Source organism: Centruroides vittatus, unplaced genomic scaffold (assembly GCF_030686945.1).
Source record: "Centruroides vittatus isolate TY-2023 unplaced genomic scaffold, ASM3068694v2 contig_10, whole genome shotgun sequence".
In the NCBI taxonomy this organism is placed as follows: domain Eukaryota; kingdom Metazoa; phylum Arthropoda; class Arachnida; order Scorpiones; family Buthidae; genus Centruroides; species Centruroides vittatus.
Window position 1 is genome coordinate 4,407,838 of NW_027120658.1, and position 16,402 is coordinate 4,424,239.

At 29.0% G+C, this 16,402-nt stretch overlaps 2 protein-coding genes across 4 annotated transcripts in view; both read left to right on the forward strand.

Annotated features, from left to right (window-relative positions):
• The window catches only part of msk (importin-7 msk), a 94,790-nt gene that overhangs the window by 73,361 nt on the left and 5,027 nt on the right, over positions 1–16,402 (forward strand). Inside the window, exons 15-22 of one of the 2 annotated variants that reach the window (XM_067271269.1) lie at positions 731–828; positions 2,645–2,737; positions 4,061–4,144; positions 7,095–7,231; positions 9,266–9,411; positions 10,208–10,267; positions 10,980–11,231; positions 14,060–14,176. In XM_067271269.1, the coding sequence (XP_067127370.1) occupies positions 731–828; positions 2,645–2,737; positions 4,061–4,144; positions 7,095–7,231; positions 9,266–9,411; positions 10,208–10,267; positions 10,980–11,231; positions 14,060–14,176 (987 nt within the window). The remainder of the gene's footprint in view (positions 1–730; positions 829–2,644; positions 2,738–4,060; positions 4,145–7,094; positions 7,232–9,265; positions 9,412–10,207; positions 10,268–10,979; positions 11,232–14,059; positions 14,177–16,402) is intronic. The other variant, XM_067271339.1, reaches the window with a different exon arrangement.
• LOC136976278 (four and a half LIM domains protein 2-like) overlaps positions 1–16,402 on the forward strand; it is a 157,764-nt gene that overhangs the window by 37,491 nt on the left and 103,871 nt on the right. The window lies entirely within an intron of this gene.

Genomic DNA, 16,402 nt, shown 5'->3' on the forward strand with positions numbered 1-16,402 from the left:
TAATATAAATGCGCAGGATATTGAAGAATTATTGCAAGTTACAACTGGAGAAAGTTTTTCCAACGACAATCTTAAAGAATTAGTAGAACAACAGGTGCATGAAGATGACGAAATTAGTGTTTCTGAAGATGAGGAACAAAAGGAACTTTCAACGGATTTTCTAAAAAAAAGTTTAGCCAGTATAATGGAAATAATGGATCAGTTTATACCAAATGATTTCAATTTTGATAGAAGTTCAAAGGCAAGACGAAGTGTCATGGATGCGATGTCTTGCTATCGAGAACTGCTTGCTGAACGAAACAGGAAAAGGCAAATGACGTTAGATGACTTTTTCACAAAGAAACAAAAGATGTCAAATGAGGAAAAACCTTCCTCATCTCAAACATAACTTTTTTACTCGAACTTTTTTTTATTTTTATGAATGTTTTATGAATAAATTTCAATATTAGCAATAAATAAGTCTATAATTAATGTAATAAAAAAGTTTTTAACAATAAATGTTACAAAATAAAACAAAAAAAAAGGATAAATTTTCTTATTCTCTGTTCTGTTTCACGTATCCCCCCTATTTACATGTTAAGATGACCCCGTTTAACGCTGTTTTGTTTAGCACTCTGTCATCTAGGAACGCATCCCCCGCGTTAAGCGGGGTCTTACTGTAATTAGAAATAAAAATATTTAATTTAAATAATAACTTCAAATTATTTATTCATTGAATAAATTTTAACAGATATGATGCCTTCTCTCCATAATTTTGTTGTTGTGGATACGCCTGCATTTGTTAGTAATGAAAATCATTTATTGGCAATATATAATATGTGTAAAGCAGTAAGTAATTTAATAAACATTTGACATTTTTCATTAAAAATAAAATTTTTTGAATAACTTTTTAAATATTTTTTTACAATAATGAATTCATAATTTACTAATAATTATTTCATAAACTATTTATGTTGTAAGTTAAATAAACATCCTTTATTTACGTATCATATTTAAAAAATATAAATATGGCATAATTAGTAGTATTTGTGAAATCATTTTGTCACATTGTAATCATTTAAGCAAAAACATTTTGTATCTAAATATAAATTCATTATCAACATCAACAACACATCAACACTGGGGATGGAAATCAACATGATGAGGATGATCAAACCAAGGTCATCCTCACTATGCCTCACCATGAACATCTAAGATGGTTAGAGGCCATATCCATTTATACAGTGAGGCACAATGCCACCTGCATCAACCAAAAGGAGGAGCTAAATTTATCTGTTGCCTGGCAGGCCCTTATGGATGCCGACCTTTAATTGCCACCATCCACGCACGCAATGTGCATGTCCATTGTAACATCTTTCATCAAGCATACATTTGATTTAATTTGAATATTCACATTATTTTTTTTTTTTTTTTTTTTGTGTTTTCATGGTGATTCAGCATATTTCACCTACTACCACTACTACTATAAAAGTTTAGAAGGCCGTACCTATGGCTTAGCCTTAGAAGAGAAGTGAGAAGAGGAAGAGGGGGGGAAAGATGGGGCAAGGATGATAGAAAAGTGTGAAGAGAGGCATATTTCACCTGAGGAATAACTATTTAACAGTTCAGAAACATTGGTGATAAACTGTATTATTCACAGAACACATCAGTAACAGGTTCTGGATAAGGTGTTAAATTCATTATAATTCAATTTTGTAGATAGATAGATTCTAATTAAGCTAATATTGCTAATAGGCAGATTATACAGTATTTTGATACTGTAAACATTTTTTTTTTAACCAGAAATTAATTTCTTACTTCACACAAAATTATCTTATTACAAAAAAATTTAAAATAGTTTTTGTAATTTTTATATCTTACACATTACTTTTATTAAGAGTTTTTTTTTTCCTGTGAATTGGTGTATATTGAAACAGTTTGCATGATCCAGTGTAATGTTTTGAGAATTATTTTTTGCATTATATATTTTTGTTTTTACAATTTACATTTTCTGCTTTTTTTAATGAAAGGCTATATTTGCTTACACTGTATGTACTGTGCAAGGTGTCTAAAAAGTTATTATGCAGTGAGAAATTTGTAATGACATTTAAGGTATACTTAGGGTATTGTGTATGAAATTTTTAAGTTGTATGCAATACCATATGGTCAGCTGGTACCGAACAGATGACTTATAGGTCTTGCATGCAATGCTATATGTATAATTTTAATGTCATTAACAAATGTCTCGTTGCATAACTTTTTGGACACCCTGTATAGCTTTAAAAACGCTACTTGTGGAATTTAAATTATATTAATGTTATCTTTAACTGGAGCATTGTTTATCTCTATATTATATCCTTTTTGTTTACCTTAGAAACAGATTATAATAATAATTCTTTTATTTTTAGCTAATTGACTTATTTATTATGCAGACATTTCTTATTATACTATATTGATAGTACAAAAGTTCCTTATATTGTGGTCAATTTAATTTTTTAATACATGAATTGCAAACATTGCATTTCGTGATGTTTTTATTTTTAATTTAACTTTAACTTTGATTATATTTCAATCAAAATATTAAATATATAATTTGTATTTTTTAAAATTATATATTTACTTATTATAAATAATATAGTTTATTACATTTCTTTTAAAATTTTAGATATTAAATGGTGATGCTGGTGAGGATGCAGAATGTCATGCTGCTAAACTATTAGAAGTAGTAATTTTACAGTGTAAAGGTCAAATAGATCAGGTAATAATTATATATTAGAAGGAATTGTGAAGTACATAATGAAAATGTTAAGACTAAACTGTATAAATTCCTATAAACCGAGAACATTAATTCTGTTGATATTATAATTATATATACATTTAGAATCTTTTTTTACAGTGCCTAATACTCATATATTATAAAATTTCAAATAAATAGTCAAATATTTTTAGTTGAAAGTAAATAGATGGCCGGATGGCTGAGTGGTCAAGGTGGCAGCCTACCGCTCTGGGGGACCTGGGATCAAATCCGAATGGGCCAAAAAATTTCCAGGAATTTTCTGGGGGTTGTCTGTCTGGATATGTTGGGCCCCATCCCTCATCACCCGCTGCCCCATTGTGGGCTTTGCAAACCCATAAAGACAGTTTCAGATTCCTGATGAATATCAGTCACTGTTTGAAGTAAATTGAAACTTTCAAGGTTGAAAGTTTAAATTAGGAAGATTGCATTTTAAAAATAGTGAATTAAAACTAAAGTTTTAATAGTGAAAATAGTAAAAATAGTGAATTAAGACTAAAGTTTTAATTCACTATTTTTAAAAGGTAACCTTCCTCCTAATTTAATTTAAAATATATTATCGATAAAAAGTTTTTAATGTTTGTAATCCAATAACATTTACTAAAATAAATGAAATCAAACTAAAATTGGATAGTCAGTTTATTGAGAATATGGAACTTTAGTTTAGTAAAACAAATAAGTAGGTGAGAGAAATGAAATATTTTCCATAATTGTAGGTAAAAGTTAAATTAATAATCATAATTTTAATATTAAAATAGGAGAAAAATGGAAATATTTATTAGTCCCTTTAAGGATTGACTTTTGCAAAATAATTCTTTCATGCAGATTTGTTCTTACAGTTTACTGTATCGTCAAAAATAAGTAAGGTAAAATAGTTGGAAATCATTTTGAAAAGTATTCAATAATTTTAATTTATAAAAATTTTTCGTTGATTTTGTAGTTTACCTTTTTGTTAATAGGAATAAAGAGTATAAAATTAGTGTGAAAAAAAATTAAATATTAAGGAAGACTTAAAAATATACCCTTTAGAAAAGTTTATAATTGAAAATTATGTAATTGATTTGGTTCTAAATCTTATGTATATTTGATTTATTAGTGAAAAAATTCAGTGAAAATTTTTACTACTGCTGCTTAATATTTTTAGGTTATACATTCTTATAGAAATTAAACTATTAATCAGTTTGTACAGAAATTGGAAAATGTTTGAGAATAAAAGTGACTAAACTATGATTTTAATGGCATTATGTTACATGATTTAATTATTAAATATATTTTGAATCATTACAGTGTATTCCATCATTTGTTGAACTAGTTCTTGAAAGGTTGACTAGAGAAGTAAAAACATCAGAATTGAGAACTATGTGCCTACAGGTGATTTTATTATCTAATTTTTAATTTTATGAAAACTGAATTATGCAGTTTAAATCTACCTTTAATTGAAATGTAATTGTGTAATATGTTAGGATTGATCAAATGAAACCCATTTGTACCATGTCACGTGATCTGGCACAAGGAGAGGGGAATGATGTTACATGTGGTGTGCTAAGCATACACCAATGAACAAGCGGGGAAAAATTTGGTCATCTTGCACATTTTGTTTTTGGTGTACAGTAGTAAAAACATGGATGGAATTATTCAGAATTTATCCAAGGTCGATCAGCAAATGATTATTTTGTTTTTAATCGAAGAAGGATGTTAGCCAGTTTGTATTGTTGTCAAATGGAAGTGGTGTATGGTGACAATGTGTGTTAAAAACAACAGTGATGGATTGGGCTTGAATGTTTCTGGAAGAGGGGGGGACGTCAGGAAATGGAAGATTCGCTGCAACCAGTCCAGGAGCATGTTTTTGTGACATACAAAGCCATCAAGAAGATTGATGCAGCAGTAAGTGGTGACCATCTTGGAATCTTACATTTTTTAGCAGAAGAATTTCATATATTGTTTGGAACAGTTCAAATGGTGGTAACAAAGAAGCTTCAGTATTGGAAAGTGTGCACACAGTAGATACCATATTTGCTTGTGACTACCATAAGGTAGAACAAATGGGTTTGCACCACTTACAGCAATATGATGTGGAGAGTGAAAATTTTATGTCATGTGTTATTGGAGATGACAAAACATGGTGCTACCACTTTGAGCTGACTAGTAGACGAGTGAGCATGCAATGGAAACACTCCAGCTCACCAACATGCAAAAATTCAAGTCATGGGTTTCCATCTGTAAAGTTATGATGACCATATTTATTGATATTGCGAGGCCTTTGCTTGTGGACTTCAAAGATTCTCATGTGAGCATTAATGACAATTACTACAATACAACATTGAACAAGCTGCATAAAGCCATAAAGAACATGAGACCATGCATGTTATCATGTGCTGTGATTTTGTTGTGTGACAATGTTCAACTGCAGGTTGTGAATACTGTGCAGAATGCTTTAGCTGAAGATTGGAAAATTCTGCATCACCCTTCCTGTAGCCCTTATCTGTCACTATGTGAGTTTCATTTTTTTGCACCTTTAAAAATACTCTTAAGGGACAATGCTTTAACTCTGATGCATAAGTCAAGGAAGCAGTCACCTAATGGTTCAAGAACCAACCAACATCACTCTTTGTGGGTGGTATCTGTTGTCTCCCCAAGCAATGGGATGTATGTCTGAATGCCTGTGATGACTTTTTTTAACAAACAAAAGCATTCCAGGCTTTCTCATATATTGCTTTGTTTAATTATGTCGTACCAACGGATATATTATTTCATTTGTCTTAATAAATTTACTTGAACAGGTTTCTTTTGATCAATTGTGTATATTCATAATGTTACTTCTAATAAATTTAATATTTAATATCAAAGATAAGAAAAAAGTTTTTACTGCTAGACATTGTTTAGAGTTTAAAAATTATTGAGTTGTTCGGAAAGTTCGTAGCGATTTTTGATAGCCGACAGTTGAGACACCGATTGACGCAAAAATTATTAGAATTGTACAAACCAATGAATATTACGATAAATGACCTTGAGACACATCCATTACAAAAAAACCGTTAAGATTATTCAAATAGCATTTAATTTGTCTCATTGCAAAAATGGATGCGAACAACGTGCATTATCGACACTTGTTTCTTTTCTTTTTTCGTAAAGGCAAAAATGCTGTACAAACAGCAAAAAAGATATGTGATGTTTATGGTGGGAGTGCTGTATCAGAATCAACTGTTCGAAAGTGGTTTGCAAAATTTAAAATGGGCAATTTCAGCCTTGAAGATGCTCCTCGCTCAGGAAGACCTCCTGTTATTGAAGAGGACCAGATCAAAGCATTATTGGATGAAAACCCTCATTACACAACTCGAGAGATTGCAGACATAGTGAAGTCATCAAACAGTACTGTATTTCAACATCTAAAGAAGCTTGGATACGTGAATCGTTATGACATTTGGATACCTCACGACTTAACGGAAAAAAACTTACTGGATCGCATCTCCATTTGTGATTCTCTTGAAAGACGAAATGAAAATGACTCTTTTCTGAAGCGTTTAGTGACAGTTGATGAAAAGTGGATCATTTATAACAACATCAGCCGAAAACGATCATGGGGTAAGAAAAGTGAATCACCATTAAAAACTCCAAAGGCCGGTCTTCATCTAAAGGTAATGCTCACTGTCTGGTAGGATTGAAAATGAATCCTGTACTACGAGCTGCTTCCACAGAATCAAACAATTGATTCTGATAAGTATTGTTCCCAATTGGATAAGCTGAACATGGCAATTAAAGAAAAACGTCCGGAACTGGCCAATAGGAAAAAAAAGGCATTGTGTTTCACCAAGATAATGCCAGACCTCACATGTCTTTACAAACACGCCAAAAATGATTGGAACCAGGCTGGTATGTTTTACCTCATCCCCCTTACTCACCCGACCTTGCCCAGTCCGACTACCATTTGTTCCGTTCTCTACAAAATTCCCTTTATGATAAAAACTTTTATACTTTGGAAGCTTGCAAAAACCACGTGGTTCAGTTTTTCACGGGAAAAACTGGAAAGTTCTACGAAGAGGGTATCATGAAGCTGCCCCATAGATGGCAACACGTCATTAAAAACAATGGCACATACATAATGGAATAAAAGTATATTTTTAGTTTTAAAACAATTTCTTTTATTTCTCTTAAAAATTGCTACGAACTTTCCGAACAACCCAATACATTATTTCTTTATTTATCGATTTTATTTGTTGGAATCATTAAAGTTTATGTAATAATGATTTAATTTTAATATTTAAAATTGTTTTATTTGCAATAATTTTATAAAAACATATATATTTATTTTTTAAAATTTTAGGTTGTAATTGCAGCACTTTACTATAATTCAAATCTATTAATTGATACATTAGAAAAAATTCGCATGCCAAATTCCACAGAATCAATTACTTCTCATTTCATTAAGCAATGGATTCATGATACAGACTGTTTTTTAGGGTAAGTATATATTGTAAAATCTACATTTTGAAAAGTTAATAAAAACTTAATGTTTGGAAATTTCATTATCATTATGTAATTTTAATTTATTAAAACATTCAAAGTACAATGAGGTTAATCAAAAGTTTATGCTAGTATTAAAATTTTTTGTAATGATTGTTATTGAACATTTATTACAGAAAACACTGTTATAGTGTGAATTGACTTTCTTATTGAAATTTTCAATTTAATTTTAAACATTTTGAATATATTTTCTAATGAAATGTCTGCATCTGCAGTTACCATATATCTCAGCGGATAAGACGAGGTATAAATTTTCGTCGAATTTTTATAGTTTTAGCATATATCTGTCCTATAAGACGACCCCCAAACTATCAACAGCTTATGAATTTAGTTTAGATCAGCGATCATTATCTGGATAATGACACTATAGCGTATACGAAATTATGTCCTATTCATAATTTTTTGAAAGAACATCAAATTTTATTTTCTTGCATCTGGCGGCACTGCCTTGCGATTATTGCAAACATTCACACTGATTTGGGCATTCGAGTAATGACCTTGACTATTCACAAAAACATCGTATGGCCTATTCTATTTTGTGGACATACTCAACTCTCTACTAGTAAATAATTACGGTTTGTTCGTTTTACTATTATGGTTTTAATTTATATAAATTTCAATCTAATTTTTTTGTATCTGTCCTATAAGAAGACCCGGGATTTTCGGGGCCTTTTTTTATGATTCAACTATTGTCTTATCTGCCGAGATATACGGTAATCATGTGTCTTTGCTTGTTTTTAGTAGTTAAGATATTTTGATCTAATGGACTACCATGTTTTACCATATATAAAACATCCAGTTTCAGCATAGAATATTCACTGAGAAAAAGTATTTACTGTAAGACCATTTGGGAATTCATTTGCATATGAGATTGCAGCTTTACATATAATACACTGGGCACCACTTCTTTTTTTAATACAAAAGTTGCATTTTACATGCCATAAAATATGGTAATTGAAAATTGCTAGATTTATTAAAGTAAGGCACATTCCATTCTTGTTTATAAACAGTTATGTTATAATTGAAATATATTTTAGAAAATATTGCAACAAAAATACAACTTTATCATATGTTTAAAAGAAAGAAAGGAAATAACTAACAATATAACATACTTTAAAAATACAGGGAAGAAACTATATTTGTCATCAAATATCCATATTCAAGCACAGGAACAGGCCTCCTTTACAGAGACAAAGGTCATCTTCATAAAGAAAGATGGTTTATTCTGGTTGTTCCTGGTGAAAAACATTTGACTTTTATGAACTCAAATGTTTTTTATTGTGAAAGCAAATTTAAAATTTATTAGAATAAATTTGTGTTAGAAAGTAAAAATTTGCAGAAAAAATATCATGTTTAATTAATCTTCATTGACATAGGATGAGGCTTACTTTATCTAGAGGAGATACGTAAAACAAAATATATATATATATATTGTAATTTTTTGTACCAATGTAAGTTAAAAAAATTCAAACATTTATTGTAAATAGTACAAACCTAAAAATATACAGAACAAAATTACATAATTTATTTCAATAGTTTGAAAAACAATCACATTTTAATGAACCAAAAATGAATATTACAAAAACTAAATTAAATAATTACTTATGTTGGTTTTTCAGACATTTTTCAGAAAGTTCACATAGTGTCAAAATAGTACACTCATTTTTCTATCTTTTTTTTAATTAGAAAATACAATAAACTAATAGTCAGAATTTGTAAACTTGGGTTACAAAAAAACTTAATTGTTTATATATGTGTACTTGATTGCTTGAATAAGTATTTTGTAAATTTCTTCATACTCTGAAATGTACCTCAAAAAAATGATTGATTTAATTGAAATATGCTTAAATGAGTAAACTTATTATAATTTTGTTAATTATAGGGTAATTATAGGTGAATTTGAAGTATTGAAATAATTAAATATTTAATTACAAAACTGAAATTTTAAAATCTGCATTGACAATATTTCAGACTTCACGATCGTAAAATGTGTGTATTAGGATTATGTACATTAATAACTATGTCTACTACAAGACCACCAATTGTAAATGAATGTGCACAACAAATAATACCTTCTATTCTGCTTTTATTTGATGGATTGAAATGGGCATATGCTTGTAAGTAATCATTAAATATGTAAACATTTTTTTTCCTTCTGTTATTTTACATTGTAAAGTTTTGTGTAACAGGCTATACATTTCTATACAGAGATATGGTCTTACTGAAGATGTTTTCTGTAATTATTATTCTTACGTAGAATGTAATTTATTGCTAAGCCAGCCTGTACTAATTCTTCCTTCATAATGTAACTTCTGAATAAACTATATTAAATTTCTAAAATCTCTTATTAAATTTAATAATTATAATTAAATTAATATTTATCAAATAATTTAGAAAGTTCTGAAATAAAATTGGCCCAAACATTCTTAAAACAAAAATTTTTCAGATTCATATCAATCGTTGGAAGGAGAAATTAAAATATGAGTTTAGATGCAGTAGTTTGGCTTTAATTTTTGAATTTGTAGATATATTTTCTAAATTTATCATTCAAAAGGATACAATACAATATATTTATATATATGAATAATTTCAAAATATAATTATTTAAAATGTTTGATAGTTTGTGAGTTAGACTAATACAGAATTCAATTTTCATTGAACACAAATATTATTTCATCATAGGTCTTTATGTTGATGTAATGGAAATTTGTTAGTTTGTGAAAAGCATATATTTCTTCAGCCTAATTAATTTAATTATGTCAAAAGTTTATATTTACTGAATGGATTGATATATCATATAAAATTTATTAGTAATAAAAAGTATCTTATTTTATAGCTGGTTTTTGTAAATAATACACTAATTATATTTGATATTTTAAAAAGTATTGAACACGATGTGGATTTTAATGATAGGTCGAGCCCAAGAAGACGGAGAAGATTCAGATGAAGACGAAGAAGAAGAATATGACCAAGGTTGGATTATATATTTAATATCTATATGAAGCAAGTTTTTTTTTCTTGTTATATCTTTGAATTTGAGGACTAAGTAATGATCTTAATCTTTAATATATGTTTCATAATTCTTAAAATCATTCTTTAATTACAAACATGAAATGATTCTTACCTGAATTTGCTATAAAGAAATAATTCCATATACTATTTAGAATCTTTCATTTGAAGATGATGAATATTCTTTGTCGAAATATTAGGGTATATGTTTAAATAAGTAATATTTTTCAAGTTTAATACTGAAAGATTGTGTTCTGTATTTGTACTAAGATATAATTTGGTATCAAGTGCACATAAGTGATCTTCTAAAAAACTAATTTTTGATACAACATCGTACAAGTCATAATTTATAAATTAGTTAATATTGTAGACAAAAATAATTTTTAATTTGTGCACTTGGTATATATTTTTATAGTAGATATAAGACATAACATACGTGTTTTATGCTAGGTATCTTTATATTATACGGTGAAACAACAAAAATTATCTTTGCACATTTCACAAGCTTTTGTATATGAAAAGAGTTGTTATTATTATATATTAAGTAATAATAATAATTTTTTCAGGTATATGAAGATTATGAAAAACTTAGTGTTTGAAAATGTTTATTTTTCTGCTTAAGATTTCTGATTTTAATTTTAAATACTAGAGAGATTTATGATAAAAACATATTTAGATGTTTTAGAAAGTGACGAAGACGATATTGATGAAAAAGAGACAGAATACTTAGAGAGGATTTCAGCTAAAGCAAAAATGAAATCGCCTTTCCCAATTACATCCACAACCATACAAGATGATGATGACGACGATGACGACGACGAGGAAGAAGATGGAATAGAAGAAACGGCTCTAGAAAGTTATACTACTCCATTAGATGAAGAGGAAACACCAGTAGATGAATATATTATATTTAAGGACTTATTACAAAGTAAGTTTCTTAGATAAAAAATACTCATGTATAAATGATATTATTATTATTATTTAATATTTCTTAATTAAGATTGCAAAATGCCTATTTAATTGATTGTATATAATTTAGGCATACAGTTTGTATTATGATGATTAATAAAGATTAACAGATGTATTTGAAGTTTTTAAAGCATTACTGATTGATTAAATTATAACTTATCTTAGATCATAAATATGATCAAATATCAAAATACAACATTATGCTTTTTATTTTTGGCTATTTAAAGTATTTGTTTGATATATTTGTTGAACATTTTTTTAATCATGCAGTTTACTGTATTTATCTTGATTCTACGTTATTGCTTTAAAATATGCTCCCAGAGACTGACAATAGACACAATTTAGGCAGTAACTAGAATATATAATAATGATGATAAATAGCCACAGTAAATTTGTAACTACCTTATTGTTGGAAATGTGACAGCATCAAAATAATATTTGTGAAACGACAAATGCTATGAAAGATTGGACAAAATTTATCCAGCACTTTTAGTTGTTAGAACAATGTCAATGTTATAAATTGACTTTTCAGAAAGAAATGTATTATTAAGTTTATTATTTCCTTGGAGAAATTTGATGTTATTGAATAGTAAGTAATGAGTTGTAGATTGTGTTAGTAATATTACAATGTTTTACATTTTTTTTAATTTTGTGAGAGCCAGGATGTTCTAAAATTATTGGTTGTGGGGCTTGGATGGTTGAAAGTAAGGGCTCTCCACATACATGTTTAGGAGCCTTTTGTGTAACTCTCTAAACCAGTGATTCCCAAACTTTTTTGAGCCACTGCCTCCTTGGTTCCATAAAGTTATACCCAACACCCTACCTCATTTTCTCTTGTGTGAGAAAGGCTTGGAAATAATTTTATAAAAACTTTTCTATGAAACCCACACTATATAATAAGGATATTAGTGTTTTTCACATCTGGAAACCATTAAATGCAATGTTTATTCTTACCCATTTTAAAAGGGAAAGATTGTCAGCATCCCAACCTTTGCTTATGGTCACTATTCAGTGCCCTGCCTCCAGCAGTCCTCTGCTGCCCACTTGCTTCGTTTTACTTCACTAGATTTACTTGCTGCCCACAGAGGCAGTAGCAACAATTTGGAAGCCACTTCTCCAAACCATTTAAATGGTTTTAGTTTAAATAAATGATATTGTTGTCTAGTTAAATTGTATTACAAGATTGATTTCCAACTGACACTCATCACCTCCAACACAACCACTCACACTCAAGTTCCTATTTTGATTCCAGACATAACCTGTATGGTGTCAGAACCTGATGTGATAGCTTTAAGCTGTCTGAACTCCACAGACTGACATATTTTTGTGAATAAATTGTGCAAAATCCTATTTATTTTGTTTTTTTTGGTTTACATCTAACATTTATGTAGGAAGTTTTTCTACTTGAACTTGATTATTATTTCAGATTCTGTATGTAATTCATATAGCATTTATTGCATATTTTATGTATTAGACTATGAAGTTTATGATTAAAAATGTGTAAAAATTAGTGATGTAACGAATAGTATATTCGGCCAGGAGCGTGGCCGAATGGCCGAATATTCAGCCAAACTATTCAGCTTGATTAACGCACATACGAAAATTAGCGCGCAAACTGCATTATGGCAAAGATAGTGCACCGTGCTTTCTATTGGCCCGCTGTCACTACGATTTTTTCTTCCATTAGGTCTAAATTATTTAAATTAATTAATTAAATTATAATTATTAAAGTTAATATGAGGTGGAGCCTAACGTCTACCTCTAGTGCCAAATTGGTTTATAATTTATGTAATAGCCGTAAATAGCCCGCTATGATTCGGCAGTTGTTGGTATTAAGATGTAAGTTATAACTTATAAGTTATTTTATTTGTAATCGATCATTTTAACTCTTTAATTAAGCACTAAAATTTTGTTTTTACTACATATTTGTAGACTGAATAGGACCCTAAGGATATACTTTAGTGGTGACATAATATGGTCTAGTTTCTCCCCAGTTGTGGAACAGTTCAAATATATTATTGGGGAGTTTCTATTTGTGAAGTTTTGTGATATTTTGTTGCTATTGTTTTTGTCAATGTTTTTAAATTAACATGATTTCAAATGTTATCTTTTGTATATAATGAGAAATGTTCATTCTTTGCTTTATATATAAAATAAATTATATATTAGTTACTCATCTTCTAGAAATAGATAAATAATTCTTTCATTAAATACGATAAGTTTCAATCAAATGTTTCGTAACTCATTTTAAAATATTGTATAAATATTAAAATATACACGAATACGAATATAACATAATTAACTAAACAATAACATTAATGCCCCATACTTTCTAACCTACATGCCATCAATGTCGTAAGATATCGGGCTAGATAAAGGCTATAATATTATTTAATTACGAAATAATTTAATACTAGAGTTAGATGCTATTTCTTATTAACTTTAATAATTATAGTTTATTGTTCAGCATTAATGAGTTACAAAAATGATTAATTTACTGTGTTTTTGTCATTTCTTACTCCTGTTTTTAGGTATTCGGTATTCGGCCGAATAGTGATTAAATATTCGGTATTCGGCCGAATAGTGAAAAACAGGCCGAATACCAGGTAGTAACCGAATATTCATTACATCACTAGTAAAAATAGAAGCTACTTACAGTCCCAAAGTAATAGAAATAATGGGAATTTGAAGTCTAAGTTCCAGAATTCATAACCTGTTGATTATATTCTATTATTTAAATAAGAAGAGAGAGAGAAATGGAATTTACTTTTTGTTTTTTTTTTACAGGTCTTCAAGCAGCTGAACCAAACTGGTATAATGCACTCACATCACATTTAAATACAGATCAACAAAAAGCTCTTCAAGAAGTATTTCTATTAGCTGACCAAAGAAAAGCAGCAGCAGGTAATATTAATTTATTTATATACAGTGGAACCTCACTTAACGAGCATAATTTGTTCCAGAGTCTTACTCGTAATGCGAAACATTCATTAAGCAAAACAATTTTTCCCATAGAAATTAATGTAAAATATGATAATGTGTTCCACACCGAAAAAATGCTCAAATGTGTATTGAGCATTTTTTCGTGTGGAACACATTTAACGTGTATTCAAAAAAAAATTGTACAATATACACTGTTAAGGAGCGTGAATCATCATCATCATTTCTTCTAGCACGGAATGAACCATCCTGGAATGAGAATTTGATTTGCAGAAACAAAAAAGAAAAATCACAGCTATGTTTCATAAACACTCTAAATGATATGCCAAATTCTTGGGTTATGTAAATGCTACAATTAAATATTAGAAATTAACCCTCGTTAACCTGCGTTAGTGCAGTGGATTTTTTTTCAGCATTAATGCAGTGGGGTGTTTGACCACCCGAACTTTTATTTTTGTCAATGAAGCATGTAAGTAAAAATGCATGATGTTTTACTCATTTATTTGGTAAAGGCATGTCTTATTTTACATATGATGATATTCAAGTATGATTACATATTACAGTAGTACATAAACCCATTAAAATAAAAAACATCTATCAAAACTCATTACTTTAGATCTTATTATAAACTAATAGTAAAAATCTAAATTGTTTTTTCAAGCATCCTTGTCAATCTGATTTATTAGCTGATATTGTACTTTGGCACTAAATGCAACTGACAAGCAACTTGCAATGTTCGGTATCCTCTTGATGTGTTTATCGAAGTCAGCCATTTTGAATTTGTAAGGGAATAAAACTAATGAAAATAAACTTATAATAATAAACGGGAATAAAAATAATTGATCTATATTGTAAATAATAAATGTACTGAAATTATATTTATTTTAAAAATAAAAAAAAACTAAATAAATATTTATAAAATTAAAAAAAAACATGTTTAATACTGTGGGGTGTTTGGACACCCCACTGAGAATTGTCGTGTTTCTTTTACTGGAGTTTCTGCAACACCATAGTAATTTCTGAGCATGCTCTATACATAAAATCATAAAACTACTGAAGAGAAAACGGATACAGTCAAACCTGTTTTTATGCAGTCTTTTTTTGTGTGATTTTTTTTTTTTTTTTTTGCGGTATAGTCTGTGACTAGTCTCATGCGTTTTGTCATGTCTCACGTTGACTTATTATAGCTAAATAAACTTATTACAGCATAAATGAACTTATTATAGCAATATTATTTCATGAATATGCGAAAAATGAAATAATTTATTTTTTAAGTCAACAAAACACCACCTGGACAAAAATATGTAAAACAGACGATAGACAAGACGATGCAGTCAAGTGCTGACATCTGTTGTCAATAAATTCTATGTCTGTTTTAATTACGTTAATTAAACCTTCAAAGTGCTTTCACATTCCTGGACCATTAAGATAAGATTCATTTCAAAGCGTAAATTGAAGGTAAATGTACTGTATTATTTATGTATTTTCTAAATCAGATTCCAAAAGGTTTGGCGAGATTCCAAGTAGCTGCCAAGCCTCATCATGATTTCTTTTAAAAAAGCAATTCCTAGTTATTTCGTACGGTTTTGAGTTATTTTCTATGTGAGACTTTTTTTATGCGGTCCCTATTGACTGCATAAAAAAAATATTTTTTTAATCGTGTTGCGAAAACTATTTTTTATAACCATTCGTGAAGTTTCGTGCGATTTTTTTTTTTTTTTTTTTTTTTTTAATGCGGTTTCTATCCACCACATAAAAACAGGTTTGACTGTATTAGTTGCAAATACTGTCTATGATTAGTGCATCTTTTAAAACATTTGGAGTGTCAAAAAACCCAATCCACGAACCCAGGGTTAATTAATTTGACTAGAGGTAGGTAGTTATGTTTCCATCTCATATTAAATTTAATAATTATAAATAGTTAATTTTTAATTCACACATTTCAAAAATTTAATTTGGAATCGATCATTAAATTTAATGAGCCAAGAATTTGGCATATTGTTTAGCATGTTTATTATACAGGCTATGGTTGTTGATGTTTATAAGTAATATGTGTGAACACAACTTTGGAAAAATATGTGATCACAAGCAATGCTAAGATGTTAGCGGAACGAGTGCTAAACACAGACTGATTGAGCATGCCGCACGCGCACAATTTAGGACTTTCACTGTCCTCATCACTCATTATGT